At 43.4% G+C, this 17,261-nt stretch overlaps 1 protein-coding gene across 1 annotated transcript in view; it reads right to left on the bottom strand.

The window, feature by feature from the left end:
• Window positions 1–17,033, bottom strand: part of KHDRBS3 (KH RNA binding domain containing, signal transduction associated 3) — a 202,254-nt gene extending 185,221 nt beyond the window's left edge. The window contains exon 1 of the mRNA XM_039527237.1: window positions 16,754–17,033. Within this exon, the coding sequence (XP_039383171.1) occupies window positions 16,754–16,841 (88 nt within the window). The 5' untranslated portion in view covers window positions 16,842–17,033. The remainder of the gene's footprint in view (window positions 1–16,753) is intronic.
• Between the last annotated feature and the right edge of the window lie 228 nt (window positions 17,034–17,261).

The raw sequence follows: 17,261 nt of genomic DNA, 5'->3' as shown, positions 1-17,261 counted from the left end.
GTATGTATTTGATTCCTTTAACTAATTATAACTCATCTTTCTTTTTATGAATAAACCTTTAGATTTTAGACACTAAAGGATTGGCAACAGTATGATTTCTGGGCAAAATCTGAGTTATATATTGACCTGGGTGTGTGGCTGGTCCTTTGGGATCAGAAGAACCTTTTATTTGACAAGGCTGGTTGTAAAGAACCACTCATCTTTAAATCCAGTGTTTTGGGGCATAATACAAGGACTAGAATACCTAAGGAAACTGCTTTTATAACTTCTTGTTGGTCAGCGTGGTAAGACAGAAGTTTACTTTTGTTGTTGATTTGGTATATCTTATGGAGAAATAACCACCAGTTTGGGGCGTGTCTGCCCTATTTCTCAGCAGTTTGTCCTGAATTTGGTATTCTCAGTTGTAACCCACAGAAGCACGGGTTACACATGGAATAATGATAATGGCAAAAGAAAGATCCAATCAAGAAAATCATTCCCCATTCCCAAATAAATAGACATTACTTTCTAGGTCAGTTCTGAAGAGGACAATTTACTCAGGGTATGTCTACACTAAGAAATTAGGTCAATTTTATAGAAGTTGATTTTTAGAAATTGATTTTATACAGTCAAGTGTGTATGTCCCCATTAAGCGCATTAAGTCGGCGGAGTGCATCCTCACTACTGTGGCTAGCATCAACTCACGGAGTGATGCATTGTGGGAAGCTATCCCACAGTCTCCGCTGTCCATTGGAATTCTAGCTTAAGCTCCCAATGCCTGACGGGGCAAAAACATTGTCATGGGTGGTTTTGGGTACATGTCGTCAGTCTCCCCTCCCTCCGTGAGAGCAACTGAGACAATCATTTCACGTCTTTTTCCCTGGGTTACCCGTGCAGATGCCATAGCATGGCAAACATGGAGCCTGCTCAGCTCACCGCTGCTGTTGCGAGTATTGTAAACACCTTATACTGCAGTATGTGCAGAACCTGGGTAAGAGATGGCAGCATGAGGATGATTGTGAGGATGACAGACACAGATGTTCCTCCTGAAAGCAAGAAATGTGGCAACTAGGACATCGTGACAGCAGTGGGGCTGGTTGATACAGTGGAGCACCGATTCTGGACCCGGCCAACAAGCACAGACTGGTGTGACTGCATCGTGTTGCGGGTATGGGACAATTCCCAGGGGCTGCAAAAAACTTTCACATGCGAAAGGCCACTTTCCTGGAACTCTGAGTTGTGTTCCCCAGCCCTGAAGCGCAGGAATACCAAGATGAGAGCTGCCCTGACAGTTGAGAAGCAAGCAGCGATAGCCCTGTGGAAAGCTTGCAACACCTGGACTGATACCAGTCCATTGGGAATCAATTTGGAATGGGTAAATCTACTGTGGGGACTGCTGTGATTCAAGTAGCCAATGCAATCACTGATGTTTGCTATCAAGGGTAGGGACCCTGGGAAATGTGCAGGTCATAGGGAAAGCATTGCAGCAAAGCCATCCACTAACTGTGGTGGGTGATAGATGGAACGCATATCCCTATCTTGGCACTGGACCACCTTGCCAACCAGTACATAAACCACAAGGGGTTCTTCTCAATGGTGCTGCAAGTACTGGTGGATCACAAGGGGCATTTCACCGACATCAACGTGGGATGGCTAGGAAAAGTGCAGGACGCTCACATCTTTAGGAACTCTGGGCTGTTTGAACAGCTGCAAGAAGGGACTTGCTTCCTAAACCAGAAAATTATTGTTGGGGGATGTTGAAATGACAATAGTTATCCTTAGAGACCCAGTCTACCCCTTGCGTCATGGCTCATGAAAGCCTACACAGGCAGCCTGGACAGTAATAAGGAGTAGTTCAACTATAAGCTGAGCAAGTGCAGAATGGTGGTAGAACGTGCCTTTAGATATTTAAAAGCTCACTGGTGCTGTTTGCTGACTAGGTTAGACCTCAGCACAACCAATATTCCCATTGCTATTGCTGCTTGCTGTGTGTTCCATAATATCTGTGAGAGTAAGGGGAAGACGTTTATGGTGGGGTGGGAGGTTGAGGCAAGTCACCAGGCTTCAAATTTTGAACAGCCAGACACCAGGGCGATTAGAAGAGCACAGGTAGGCACGCTGTGCAACAGAGTCTTCGAAAAAACAGTTTCATAACCGGCCAGGCTACAGTGTGACAATTGTGTGTTTTTCTCCTTGATGCAAGCCCACTCCCTTTGTTGCTTTTAATTCCCTGAAAGCCAACCACCATTCCCCCTTCGATCACAGCTGGCAAAGGAAATAAAGTCACTATTGTTTTGAAACCATGCATTCTCTCTTTATTAAGAAAATCACTTATATATATACTATTAAGGTAGCCCGGGTGGGTGAGGGAGGAGGAAAGGACAAGGTCACATTGCTTATTGTACCCACACTACAAATCACAACTGTTTGAATGACAGCCTTCTGTTGCTTGGGCCATCCTCTGGAGTGGAATGGCTGGTTACCCAGAGCCTCTGCTCTCCCTCTCCACCCCCCCTCCCCCAAACACATTCTTGGGCATCTGGGTGAGGAGGATATGGAAATTGGGGAGGAGGGCAGGTGGTTGTACAGTGGATGCAGCAGCAGTCTGTGCTCTTGTTGACTTTCCTACAGCTCCAGACGCCTGAGCATGTCCATTTGCTCCCCCATTAGCCTCAGCATTGCATCCTGCCTCTTCTCAGTGCACTCACTTAATGCTTTCCTGGACTCTGCCACTGAATGCCTCCATACATTCAACTGTGCCCTATCACTGCATGAGCTCGGAAAACATGTCATTGTGAGTGCGTTTTTTCGGCTTTAATCTGCAATAACCTCAGGGATGGAGATGGGGGGGCATAGAAACATTTGCACCTGCAGGGGGATAAAAAGGAGAGTAAAATTTAAGAAGATACATTTCTGAGAACAATAGGGAGACTCTTTCACAGTGAATCAAGCAATTCACAGCAGACAACACATGTGCTTTAGGTACAAGATCACATTTTGCCTTTTATATTGAGCACCTGCTGGTATGGTGACACGTCTCACACAGCTGGGCAACAGAATTCCGTTTCCAGGCAGTCACGGTAAGCCAAAGGGTACACAGGTTTGGCTTTAATGCCCTCATAACATGTGGGAATGTTTTCAAACTGCAGCGCCCTCCTTTCCCATAGCAAGCAATGTCAATTGGGTTTGCGGTTTAAAAGGCGTGGGCTGCAGTTTTCAGGTGGATGTGCGGAACACACTTCCCCCCACCCCTTTGCATGGCTATTTGGGATGATCTCTTCACTCCTCCTCCCACCTCATGGCTCTTCTCAGGGATGATCCTTTTAGCCAAGCGCAAACAGACCAGAATGAACAGGGTCCTTTTACTGTTCCTTTACAAAAATTCCCCTACTTCAACCAGGTGACCATGAAGGATATCACTGAGGCTAAACACAGAAAGTTATAGACCGAATGTTGCTTGTATGCGACGAAAACCCAGGACCATTTGCTGTCATGCTTTGTGCTGCAATGATTCCGAGACTACTTGGTACTGGCTTGGCATGGTAAAGTCTCCTAACGTGGAGGACAAAATAAGGCAACCCTCCCCAGAAACTTTCTGCAAAGGCATTCAGAGTACCTCCAGGAGAGCTTCGTTAGGATATAGATATTCAGGCCTGTCTGCAAAGGCCTATACTTTAAGAATTTAGGTGTATTCTTATCACTTAGCTAGTTATAGAGGTATAAAAGAATCAAATCACAGTCTGTGTGTATAATGGCCTTCTCTTACTGTGACAGTCTGAGGCCTGGTTCTTAGGCTAAGGCCTTCAGCTAAGCAGCAGAGGCCAGCCATAAACTGGGAAGTGTACGGTCACATCCCAAACAGGACACATTGAAATAAGGTGCTATTGGGCTGTTAGGAATACAATCCTGTCCTGATATTCCTATCACCTCCAGAGAAAGAAGAGCCTAGAAGATGTAAAAGAAAACAGTTTGATAGCATCCTGTCTGGCAAGAACTCACTTATCAATAGCTGGGATGTGAAATCCTCATTTCTGTATTGTTCTATCACTGTAGTCTCCAGTTCCCTATTGTTTGTCTGTATAATCTGTCTGGTTCTGTGATTGTTTGTCTGCTGTATAGTTAATTTTGTTGGGTGTAAACCAATAAGGTGGTGGGATATAATTGGTTAAATAATCATGTTACAATATGTTAGGATTGGTTAGTTAAATTTCAGTAAAATGATGGGTTAAGGTACAGCTAAGCAGAACTCAAGTTTTACTATAGAGTCTGCAGTCAATCAGGAAGTAAGGGGGGGAGAAATGAGAATCATTTTGCTAAAGGGAGAGTGGGAATAGGGAATGCTCTGTGGTGTCAGAGCTGGGAAGGGGGACACTGAGGAAGGAAACTAGAATCATGCTTCCTGGAAGTTCACCCCAATAAACACATTGTTTGCGCCTTTGGACATTGTTGCTCTGTTCATGCGAGAAAGACCAGGGAAGTCAGAGGGTGAAGGAATAAGCCCCTTAACAGCTTCATGGAGATGTCCCTGGAGGATTCCCGCTCCATCCCCAGACACATTAACAAGCTTTTCTAGTAGCTGTATTAGCCACAAATGCATCCCAATTCTTCAGGGCAAACCAAACATTAAAGACTATTGCTTTTAAACTCTGTACTGTAGTTACAATGTACACTCATCAGAGGTGCCTTCTCCACCTTCAGAGTCAGGGATCCCACCTTGGGAGGGTTTGGCTTCAGGGTGATGAAAAGGTCCTGGCTGCCAGGGAGAACAGATTCACCACTTGCCTGCTGCGTGTTATCATCATCTGCAAAATCCTCCTCCTTGTTGCATGAGAGACTCCCTTGCCCCCTTCAGGTGTCCATGGACAGTGGTGAGGTAGTGGCAGGGTCCCTCCCTAGAATGCCATGCAGCTGCTCATAGAAGCAGCATGTATGGGGCTCTGACACAGAGTGACCATTTGCCTCCTTTGTCTTTTGGTAGAGTTGCCTGAGCTCCTTAACTTCCATGCTGCACTGCTGTGTGTCCCTGTTGTAGTCTCTGTCCATCATGCCCTGTGTGATTTTGGCATATATATTAGCATTTCTTCTTTTTGATTGGAGTTCTGCCTGCACAGATGCTTCTCCCCATACAGTAATCAGATCCAGTGTCTCCTGTTCAGTCCATGCTGGAGCTTGTTTGCGATTCTGGGGGGACTGCATGGTCACCTGTGCTGCTGAGTGCGCCATGCTGACCAAACAGGAAATTAAATTCAAAAGTTCCTGAGGCTTTTCCTGTGTACCTGGCTAGTGCATCAGAGTTGAAAGTGCTGTCCAGAGCGGTCACATTGGAGCACTCTGGGATAGCTCCTGGAGGCCAATAACAATTTGTGTCCGCACTACCCCAAATTCGACCCAGCAAGGTCGATTTTAGTGCTACTCCCCTCACCAGGGAGGAGTACAGAAGTCGATTTTAAGAGCCCTTTAGGTTGACAGAATGAGGTTGCTTGTGTAGACACATTCATTATAAAAAACAAACCCCCACCAAAACCTAACGCGGCTAAATTCGACCTAATCCTGTAGTGTAGACCAGAGTCACTCTGAGCCCATTGGCTTAAGCAAGCCTCTTTCATTATGGATCATTATGCTTTTTTATTTTCAACTGATTAGACAAAGCATACAGCCCATGAATGGTTTGGTACATCTTATTAACTGTCCTCATATCTGATCAGTTTTCTTTATCTACATTTTTAGTTACAAAATGTCTACTTCTTACGAAGCAATTTGATAGCCACTCAGAACACACACTTGTACAAATCAGTGCTGTTCCTCCTCAATGAAACAAAAGACAGTGTGATAGCAGATGAAAGATTAGAGGTTATGCAGTAATAAAAATGGTGGCCACAGAATGAAGGCTTAAGGAAAGAAAATCATCATTTTCCCTCCACCTTGTCACTCCTAGTCTCTACACAAACAAAGTCACAAGAATTCACTACTAAAGATATATACATCAAATAAAATATGAATGTCACTTGACAGTCTAATCAGAAACACCACACCTTTAAGCGAATCCCTGACCATGGAATATGCCATAATTTTTCAATGTATAAAAAAGTTATAAATTCTTGGTAAATATGCTGCAGACTTTTGTTGAGGAAACCTGACTCTGAAGATGCAGATGCTTTGAGAAATGCAGAGTCACTGTTTACAAAATAAACCTCATTACAGTTTCAAACACTCAATTCTTTACTAGCACAATAAAATTAATAAGTGCTACTTACTAATTTGTGGAGGAAATGAATTGAATGGAAGTCAGTAGCTTACTTTATCCTTGAAGTATTTCAGGGACAAAGTTTAGTTCACAAGATCTTTAGTTGAGATTTATTTCATTGCTACTCCAAGGAATTTGTACATAAGAACCAGCAGGCCGGTTCTGTGATCAGTACTAGCTGCCCATTCAATAAAATGGATCAAAAGATAGTTAATACATATTTTAAAAAAAGTTCTCTCTCCTGAGGAAAGGTCTATTGCTGCTTTATATCTGGCCATGTCAATGGAAATCAAGAGTGGAACTGCAAACTAATTCAACAACTCTGTGTAGGATGAGAGACAGGGTCTTGTGTCAAGATTTTGCACCTGTGGACCTCTTCCCTTCAACATACATAAAAGATATATATATTGCATTTTTCTATAATAAACCAGAATCTGTATTTCCTTTTAGTTTATGTTTGCATCTCTAATGCTTTTACATTTACATGGTCCTCCTATTCCACACATTTAACCTAAATACAGTACATGGGCCTTAGTGGGTGGTATGGGTTGAGTTGGTTTCTTTTGAGGGGGAGGTGTAAGGTTCCCATATGCCTTTTGTAATGAGCAACTACAAGTGAAATGTGATTAACAGGTTTTATTTCTATTAATTTCTTTAATTTGATCTTAACATATTTCAGCCAGCATTTACAAGAGCTAACGACATACGTAACTAGAGAATGGCAGACCCTATCCTCATTATTTCTGTTAAAATAATGGCGAGTACTTCTCTTTCTGACCTTTCAGCATTCTGTGTGTTTATAGCCTGGTCTACACTATAGAGTTAGGTCAAAGGAAGCCACCTTAAGTTGACCTGTTAATGTAAACACATACATTTCCAGGTCCTTTAAGTTGAACTAAATCACCTCTGATGTCGACTTCTGTAATCCATCTCTGTGAGAGGCATAGTGCTTAGTTTGATTTTCATGGCTGACTGAGGTAGTGCAGATGCAGCATTGTGTATTTCAACTTAACTGGCCTCCAGGTGATGTCCCACAATGCTCATCTATGACTGCTCTGGAGATCATTCTCAACTCTGCTGCACTGCAGGCAGGTACACAGGTTACAGCCCCTCCCCTGCTAAAGCCCTGGAAACTTTTGATCTCCCATTTGATCAGCACTGGGAGCATGCCAGCTTAAGCACAGCTGATCACGGAGACTACACACCCGAAACGTGCTCCAGCCTGGTCTGCACACAAGGTGGTGGATCTCACTGTGTGGGGAGAAGAGTCTGTGCAGGCAAAGCCCCGATCCAGCAAAGGAAACGCTGACATCTATGACATTTAAAAGATCACTTGTGGAATGGGGGAGAAGGGCTACACGAGGGACACACATAGCAGTGCCGTATGATAATAAAAACTTCACCAGGCATACCAGAAGGCAAGGGAGGTGAACAGTTGTTCTTGTGCTGAACCTCACTCATGCCAGTTCTACAATGAGCTGCATGCAATTCTTCGGGGCAGGAGTGACCCTACAAGCACCCCCACAAGCAATGGGGACACCTAAAAGGTGTGAGTCTAGGGATAACAAGGAGAATGACATGGTGGAGGAGGAGGAGGGGAATGGGAGACAGGTGAGTGGTGGATCCATTCTCCCAGAGAGCCAGAAAATATTTTTTAACCCAGGAGCCCTGTGGGTCGCAGGACATCACGGTGGCTGACCGTGATGCCAGGGAAGGCACCTCTCATTGCAATTGTATACTCAAAGTCCGATTAAACTTTACTGGGTGCACACATTTGATGGTATTGTGTGTTTACTGTGAAGAAAAAAGTGAGGTGCTGTGGTTCTCTGCTTACAAGAGGCTGCTCCAGCTGCTGCTTATGTGGACTGATATCTCCATGGAAAATTCCCAGGCTCTCTCTAGGAAATTTTTTATGGAGGTATTCTGCAATCCTTTGCAGAAGGTTTCTGGGCAGAGTAGTCTCATTTCTTCCACCATGGTAGAACACTTTCCAATACAACTCCCGAATTAATTCGGCTGGCATCATTGCAGTACACAGCATAACGACCGGGTTTATACACAGACGCATGCAGCGTCTCCTTCCTTTCTGCCTCTGTTACACTCAGGAGACTGATATCACATAAGGTTGCCTAGGGGAAAACAGTGGAGATCTTCATCAAAAGTGCTCTTACACAGGAAAAAAAGGGCATGTAGACCCACCCCACCCCCCCACATTCTGGATCACCAAACCACACAGCCGCTAATGTGCCTTTACTGTGCTTGACATGGATTAGCAAATAATTTAAAGTGGCTGATAGAGGACTGGGGCCCCACATGAGAGATTCCACCATTTGGAAGTGAAAATGTTTGTCCCTGCCTCTTTTGTAAACAGCTGCTCATGGTTCTATGGGAAAGAACCATTGTTTGACTAGCTACCTGTGCTCCTGATGTGAGCCTGCCTTCATTAAAAGTGCAGTCACCAATGACCTGGGGGGCGGAGGGGGCCATATTCCCCATGCCTGGGGAAAAACAGTACAATGAACCATTATGGATTCTGATAATATTATGGCTTGCACCAAATGTAATAAGGGTTTTGGTTTTTGTTTTTTTTTTTAAATGAAAATGGCCTTACTATGGAAACATTTTATTCATGTACAATGGCTCCTTTATTTCTTCCTCCGCCCCCACCCCCCGCCCCCACACACACCTGGAAATGTGTCCTTTGGCATAACACCACCTAATCACTGAAAGTCTGCTTTTGGAAGGAGGACATGTTCACTGAGAATGAACTGAGCTTAGAGGATTTCATTGTCTGAGAAGTTAGACGTGGAGAGTAGGAAAGCGTCCAATGAGCGAGAGTGTGGTACGCAGGATAAGATGCTTTGAATTATAAGGGACCAGACACATTGAGGCATCTAGGAACAGACGCAGGAGGGTAGAGTCCCTCTGCACACCCTGGAGGACAGGCACCATTGCCTGATGCAGAATCACCCTCCCCCAAGCTTTCTATGAGGCATAGGCAAAAATGTCCATTATCCCTTTCACTTAACTTGAGGGAGGAGGGGCGGGGAAGAGAAGAGTACAAGGAACAGAAGGTGCACATTCCAGATCAAAGGTCTGTGAATATGGTGGTATGTTATGCAGCTGAAAGTATTTTTGCTGTTCCAGGAGGGATAGCTCAGTGGTTTGAGCATTGGCCTGCTAAACCCAGAGTTGAGAGTTCAATCCTTGAGGGGGCCATTTAGGGATTGGTCCTGCTTTGAGCAGAGGGTTGGACTAGATGATCTCCTGAGGTCCCTAATCTATGAAAACTTTGCAACTCTCTCTCCCCCACCCCAGTTAGCTTCTCTCCCTCCTTACTTATGGTAGTTAAATAAAGTAAATGGATTAGAGAAAGAAAATGTTCTTTATTGAGTAGAAGCAGTGGGCTTGGGTGGGGGGTTGGCTTTACAAGTACAGTAATACAAGCCAAGTGAAAGTTTGGGAAAAGCACAACGCAGCTCACATTACTCTGACTCATTACTGAAACGGCTTTTCAAAGCCTCAGATATGCAGCACCCCTTGCTGCGCCTTTATTGCCCTGGTGTCTGGCTGCTCATGTCTGAACTGCCCATCCCTGCAGAAAATTTTTTCCCCTCCCCCAAGATATTATGGAGCATACAGCTATAACCATGGGGATGTTCTCCTTACTAACAAGGTTGGACCTTGATGATCTTCTCCAGTGCCCTTTCAAACGACCAAAGGCACATTCAGCCACCATTCTGCACTTGCTGAGCCTATAGTTGAACTGTTGCTTACTGCTGTCCAGACAGTAAGTGTATGGCTTCATGAGCCATGGGAGCATAGGGTAGGCTGGGTCTCCCAGGGTAACTAAGCAGCTCAACACCATCAATGTTAATTCTGTGGTCTGGAAAGAAAGTCCTGGATTGCAGCTTTTTGAACAGACCCAAGTTCCTAAAGATGTTGGTGAAATACCCTCTGTGATCCACCAGCGCTTGTAACACCATTGAAAAGTATCCCTTTTGGTTTATGTACTCTTTGGCAAGGTGGTCTGGTGCCAATATGGGGATATGCATGCCATTTATGACCACCACAATTAGGGAACCCCATCGTGGCAAAACCATCCACTATGTCCTTCACATTTCCCAGACTCACTACCCTTCGTAGCAGAAGTTGATTAGTGGCCCTGCACACTTGGAGCACAGTAGCTCCCACGGTTGATTTACCTACTCCAAACTGATTCCTCGCTGACCGGTAACTGTCTGGTGTTGCAAGCTTCCAAATGGCGATCACCACTCATTTCTCCACTGTCAGAGCAGCTCTCATTTGTGTTGAGCTGCAGGGCAGGGGAAAACTCTGCACAAAGTTCCTGGAAGGTGACCTTCTGCATTCAAAAGCTCTGCAACCACTGCTTGTCATCCCATACCTGCAAAAGATGCAGTCCTACCTGCAGTCAGTGCTTGTTTCACGGAACCAGAAACGGTGCCCAGAGTGCAGCTGCTCTGGGACTGCCAGCAGCAACCGGGAATTTTTTTTCCAAATGGCTTGCAGCAGCGCTGCTTGCAGGACATCACTGTGTTCCATGTGGAGGGCCCTACTTCAGTTTTGGAAATACTGCAGGAGAAGGTGCGAGGTGTTTGAGATGCTCACAGTAAGAGTACACAACTGAGCAGGCTCCATGCTTCTGGGGTTATGGCGTACGTGCAGCAGTTTTAAAGCACTAAAACCACTGGGTTGTTTGCCATTGATATGAAGGAGGGAGCACAGTGCATCATGGGATGCTGATGCAATGTTCCCACTCGCCTCATGGGACCAAAACATTGTCACAGAGGAATTGCACAAAACTTCCCAAAACACACTGCAACATGTCGCACTTTGGGATAGCTACCCACGATGCACTGCTTTGTGCATCAATGTAGGTGCTGATAGTGAGGATGCACTCCAACAAGACAATGTGCATGGTGTGACCATTCACAATCAACTTCATTTATTCAGGGGCTTGAGGTCGAATTAGATAAAAAGTCAGCTTTGGTTTTGTAGTTTAGACAAGCCCTAGTTACTGAACTACCGAACAGTTTAATAAGTATTATGTCAGCCCCTCTGGTATTTACATTCACAAAATGTATAATCTGAAAGACAAACAGTCAGCCTTGCAAACACAATACTCTGCTTGATAAAGGGCACTGGATTGTACATCAAGAAAGTAGTTGAACTTTTGACAGTGACATGTCCAGAGGTAGAAAACAAGTTAAGCAACCTAATCTCAAAAGCACCAGATTCAAGTTGTACAGCTTTAAGAAAGTATTTCTAGTAGCAGATGTAAAATTAATTCCAAAAACCTGGGGATAAATTCAAGCTATGAAGCCTATGAAAGTTCACCCTCACTTCGGAAAATAATTGCTATAAATCTTCACACCTTCAAGTGCATTGCTTTGCTATAGAGAGATTTTATTTTAACCGGGAACAAATTACTGCTGCTGTCTTCAACTCAATCTGTTTCCATATGTGGTAAGGAGCAGATGTAACCATTGCATATTAAAGTTGTTCTACCTGCTAAGTTTTAGTACAGTGACTGACAAGTCACTTATTTAAAATCTCTGTAGCATAACACTTCCCTCTGCGTGATAAGCTATTGCCATGCTAAGGTTAAAGATGAAAGCTATATCTAATGCCTTTGATTATGGCAATTGTAAAAAAAACAATCACTAGAAAACGTCTAAAAAAAATTCAGCTTCTAAATCCAAAAATGTATTTTATTTCTCTATCAAAATAGCAGTTCCCAAACACTGCAAACATGGAAAAAATGCATAACTGAATTGCATGCTCTTACATGGGGGTGGGGGTGCCCACCACTTGATTTCCCATGCCCCCATGTGATCTAACCTCCATGGGAATGGCACCAGAGGCCTTCCTTGAGAATAAGAGCTACCATATGTAGGTTAGAACTAGCAAGAATGTTTTATTCCTGGTACTTAACAGCTACATATTAATCGTTTCAGAGCTGCCAATTTATTAAGTATATGAAAACTTCACCTATGTGTCTGACTTTTTGTCACAAATCTAACTACGTTTATAGTAAGAAAGCTAATTGTTTTACAGTAAACAGGCTTAATGTGTTTTGCTCAAGGAGAAAAGTAAATACACGTCTGATTCAGAGCAGAACTGAGACAATATATTCTCATTACCTCCTGGAGAAGGACCCCTACTGTTCTACCAAATTTAAGCAGTAGTGGATTGCTCCAATACTTGTTTAACACAGCACTTCAACAACAGCCACCCCCCCCTCCACCCTGCATTTATATTTGTGAAAATTTTGTTAAAGCCATTGGAGGCCTCACATTTTGGGGGAACAATTTGAGAAGATTACTGCTTTACAGCAATTGAAAGTAGCAAGCAATGAAGTTAATGAGTATGTAGGTAGGCAACAAATATGTAGGTGTTGATTTCAATTCCATCAGTTTGCTCAATGCCAGCAAATGCTATTTGCCAAGCAAACACATTAATTCTGAAATACTAAAAACTTTGTTTCTCTGTAGTATCTAGTAAAGGAGTTTACCCAGCCCCATTCCTGATGTTCATTATGTTCTGTAGTTTATCAAGTTCTGTAAATAAACCTTCAGACCAATAAACCTTACATAACATGTATGCTTTCTGATTTTTCATCTGCCATTAAAATTTCAGTATACTATTGTGCATTACCATGTGGAGACTATAACTGGCAGATATTGAAAGTACGGGCATAGGGCAGCTTCTCAATTCCCTCTTGATACTCAATTTCAACATGGCAAGACATTTGTTAAGATTATTGTGCTCTCATATGTACTGAAAAAATGCACCTATTTCAGCCCTTCTCAGTTTTGTTTGGTGATTTCCTTCCCCCCCACCCACCCCAATACTGATTGAATGATGCTGCTCACTATGTCTCAAGAAGTGATCCCAAAAAAGTTTTAGGCAAATTGGTTTTATTCATCAAAATGTTTGCCGCTCTACTATGTGGAGCGTATTCATAAGACAAAACAATCTTTTATGTTGATTTGGCAAAAAACTTACAATAACCTTACAATAATTAAACTGGTTATTTGTAAAGTATTTATTTCCTTGTTCGTTTTTGCAACCCAAATCCCAATTTTGATTGCACCGTTGGAAAAAAAATAAAATCAGTGTTACTGAAGGGGTAAGAATTAAACTTCTATTACTTTCAAATAAGCAAAAATAGTGACATGTTTAGATTTTATGATTCCTGAACAACTGTAAGAAAGGGAAGTTAACTCAGATTCTCAACGTAAGTAGTACAAACCACCAAAATTACAAGTTCAGGTAGACAAAAGAAAACATTTAAAAAACCCAAAAATAATATATTCCATTTTGCCAAGGATATATGGCCTGGTATGATTAAGAATACGTTAAAGACCTATTAACTTCTGAAGTCACTGCAATATAAAAATCCTCTTATTACTTTAAGACAAGCAGATACTCTACACATTATGTTTCTTTTAGTCAGCAGCAGCTTCAAAACACTAGATTATACAACTCTCTGTGAGGCCAGCCATCAACTCAGGTAATTTTAAATAGTTAAGGTTACATAAACCTAATTTTAAATTGGTAGTTACTATGCTTTTATTTTAGGAGCTTACATTTCAAAAGCTAAATGGGTGAACTATCTTTAAGTCTTTGTGACTTTAACAGCACAGAAATTAAATCTGAACCCAAACAAAATCTACATAAATACAAGAGACATTATTAACAAATGTCCTACTGAGAATACCATCCATGTTTTACTGGTATGAGCTAGAAGAGAACCAGGTATATATAGATACTAAAACTACTGTACCAGGAAACATGATTAGAAGTAGATGTGACCCTGGTCATCAATAAAAACATGCAAGGGGCATTCTAGTTAATTTACTTTGTCATCAAACTTCAGACCCACAGTTAAGAACCTTAGTTAAAGATCCTTAACTTCATGAAAAGTGATCAGGTATGCAGACTTATAAAATCTGGAAGATATTCTATTCTCAATCTTTGCTCAGAACTCTAATTGAAAAGTGAATAACTGTCATGATGTTGGAGGACAGTATACAGTTAGAAGCTTTATCAACTTCTATCAGTCATTAAAATAAAATTTAAGCACATATTTAACAAAGATACTTATTGACAGGATCAGAAAACTTGATTTACACTAAGATTTTCCTTCTCAAATGATTTTTATCTTAAGTTAATAGGAAATTTTACAAAAAAATTCCTTCAAATAAGACCGCCTGGTGTTCCGCACTTTTTTTTGGCACAAAAACTTTCCATTGTTTTAGAGTATCAAACTGAAAGTGCCATGGTATGTCCATTTTGCAATTGAGATTATGTGCATTAGTCAACTATAATACAGACTATTTTAGCAACACTTTGTTAGTACTTACATTTAAAACCAGAAATTATTTCTAGCACACTGCAAATCAAAGTATGCCAATCTAACATTTGTAACTTGGATATATATCAATGAATGTAATGAAGCAAATACCAGTATAGCCTTCCAATAATTTCAGCAATGAAGTCAAGGTGCATATTCTATTTTCATTTTTAAAAGTTAACTAGTGAATTGATTTAGTAATAAAATCTGGACTACTACGATTCGTGAATTTTGTACCATATTACCTCAGCATATTTTATGAATGTTTTAAAGTCATCTACCCATAATAAAGCAGTTTACCATTCAGACATTCCCCCAGAATTATAGCTGAACATACACTGCATAGTTTACACTTTACTTTCTTCTTTAATATTCAGGCAATAGACATTTCTGAAAACACTAGTGACCATTTTAAACAAGTTATTTTTCAATTTACTGTTGCTAATTGACTTTATTTGATGCTTAGAAATCACTTTTTTCAATTACCACAGATTGCCTAAAGCAGACTTATGCAATTATAATTTTGCATAAAATTGACTTTAAGAGCTATTTTCAATTTCTGAAGTTACTTGCAAAGGTGTACATGACTTCCTGTGGGAAAACTTAGTTTGAAGACCACTTCTTGAAGAACGAACAAATAAACATAATTTTTAGTTTTGCTGGCATACTGGACAGCTCCTAGATATTAACAAACAGTCTCAACAGGAGAACCATTATTTGTGGAATAACTAAGGCTATTTTTAGATAAAATGTACATGCAGTTGAATCTATTCTTACTATATATGAATATGTAACCTAACTATGGACTGTTCATAGCATAAACTGACAGACATGTATGCCCCAAAATCCCAAAGCAACACTTCACATAGCAGTGGCAACATGAAAAATCTGAAATCAAGACTACCTGTCTTATGCATACAAACTTAAAACAACTCTTCTCATTCGTCTAGTTAAATGGGATGTCATTTTCCTGAGAAAAGATTACACTTTGTTTTATTATTATTTGACTTTGTAACCCCAGTCTTCCTTAACTCCACTGATCACACTCTATAATTCAGATCCTCACACAGCAGGCGGCACAATAGGTAACAATGGAAAACATAGTTCATTAGACACAAGAGCAAGCCCAATCAGGAATGTAAACAGAAAAAAAAAACGAACAACGTATTAGAAATGAATCAAGAATAGAAACTGCAGTAATTAATTTAAATGAACATCTTCATCTGTTTATCATTAATCCAATATTACTAAAAACAGGAAAATGTGGTGATTAATTTTAGTTCAAATAAAAGCTAAGTGGGTGCGTTTGACAATCCTGTATTATCTGCTCACTAAAAGGGTTACCTCTTCCTTCTAAAAAGCCTACTCTTTAAATAATTTGGGTATTTAAGGGACCTTCACTGCATCAGATGCAAAGCGAGGAATTACAATATGCACTGTTCTCTGGGGCCAATTTTTTGTGGTTACTTTACACAAAGTCGTCAGGCTTCCTCCTCCTAGCAGAAATGTACGTACATCACTATTAAGATCCATTGAAAGCGACAATAGCAAACATACAAGTGTCCACAGAGCGGGACAACGCTTCACCTTCCAAGCACACCGGGCAGAGACAAGACCCGGCTTCCTCCCCACCCCTAGTACTAGACGCATCCTATTGAGAGAGATCACAAAAGGCTCCAGAGCTGAAGTCAACCCCCGCCCGCCTGGACAGCGTCTGGAGGGAGATTTTACATCCCTGGCAGGTACGTCTCCTCCCACCGCGTCCCCCGGGGTGCGATGTGCCAAGGCACCAGCCACCCTCTCTCCGGTGCACGCCACGCCCGCTGGGGATCGCGTCTCGCCGGGCGACCGCGACCCAGCCGCCAAACCCCGGAGAGCGAGGGGCGCTTGGCCCCCGGAGTAACTTTCCCCTGGCAGCCGCGGAGCAGCAGCCGGTGCCCCTGGCAGGCGGCCCGTGCGGGGAGCGAAGGAGCCGAAGACGCCAGGCTCCGCACCTGGCTGCCAGCCGCCGAGAGGAGCCAGCGGGAGCAGGCACAGGCAGCCCCGCCGGAACTCGGGCCGCGCCTCACGGACCCAGCGAGCCCCGGTCCCCTTCCCACGCCTCGGGGGTCCCCGCCCCCCTCCAGCGCTTGTGCCCCGGGGTCGCCCACCTTGGTTCACCAGCCGCAGCGCATGGGTGAAGGAGGGGTCCAGCGAGTCCTTCTCCGCCATCAGCTCGGGCAGGTACTTCTCGTCCATCTCCGCTTCCCGCGCGCCGGGGGGACCTGCACACACGGCAGCGGGCGGCGGCGGCGGCACCGGCGCCAGGCGGAGTCCGAGACGTAGTAAATCCTCTTAGGCAGCGGCGAGGCAACGCTTCCCTCCGGCCCCCTCCTGCCCCGGACGCCGGGAGCGCATCCAACGGGTACCACAGACCCACACGCCCGCCCTGCAAGAGGGGAACCCCTCCTCCTCCTTCCCCACCCGCCGAACCGCAGAAGCCCGCCCCTGCTGCGGAGGAAGGGGGCAGCCACGGGATGAGCAACCCGCGCGCACAACCGTTATCCAAAGCGGCCTCCGCTGGGACCACAACACCTGCAGCGGCTCCGCGCCGACTCAGCGGCTGAAACTGGGAGCAGCAGGTTTAAATAGCGCCCACTAGGCCACGCCCATCGCCAA

The sequence above is a fragment of the Mauremys reevesii genome, linkage group 2, assembly GCF_016161935.1.
Source record: "Mauremys reevesii isolate NIE-2019 linkage group 2, ASM1616193v1, whole genome shotgun sequence".
NCBI lineage: Eukaryota > Metazoa > Chordata > Testudines > Geoemydidae > Mauremys > Mauremys reevesii.
The sequence above is the reverse complement of the archived record's forward strand: the minus strand, read 5'-3'. Positions and strand labels throughout refer to the sequence as shown.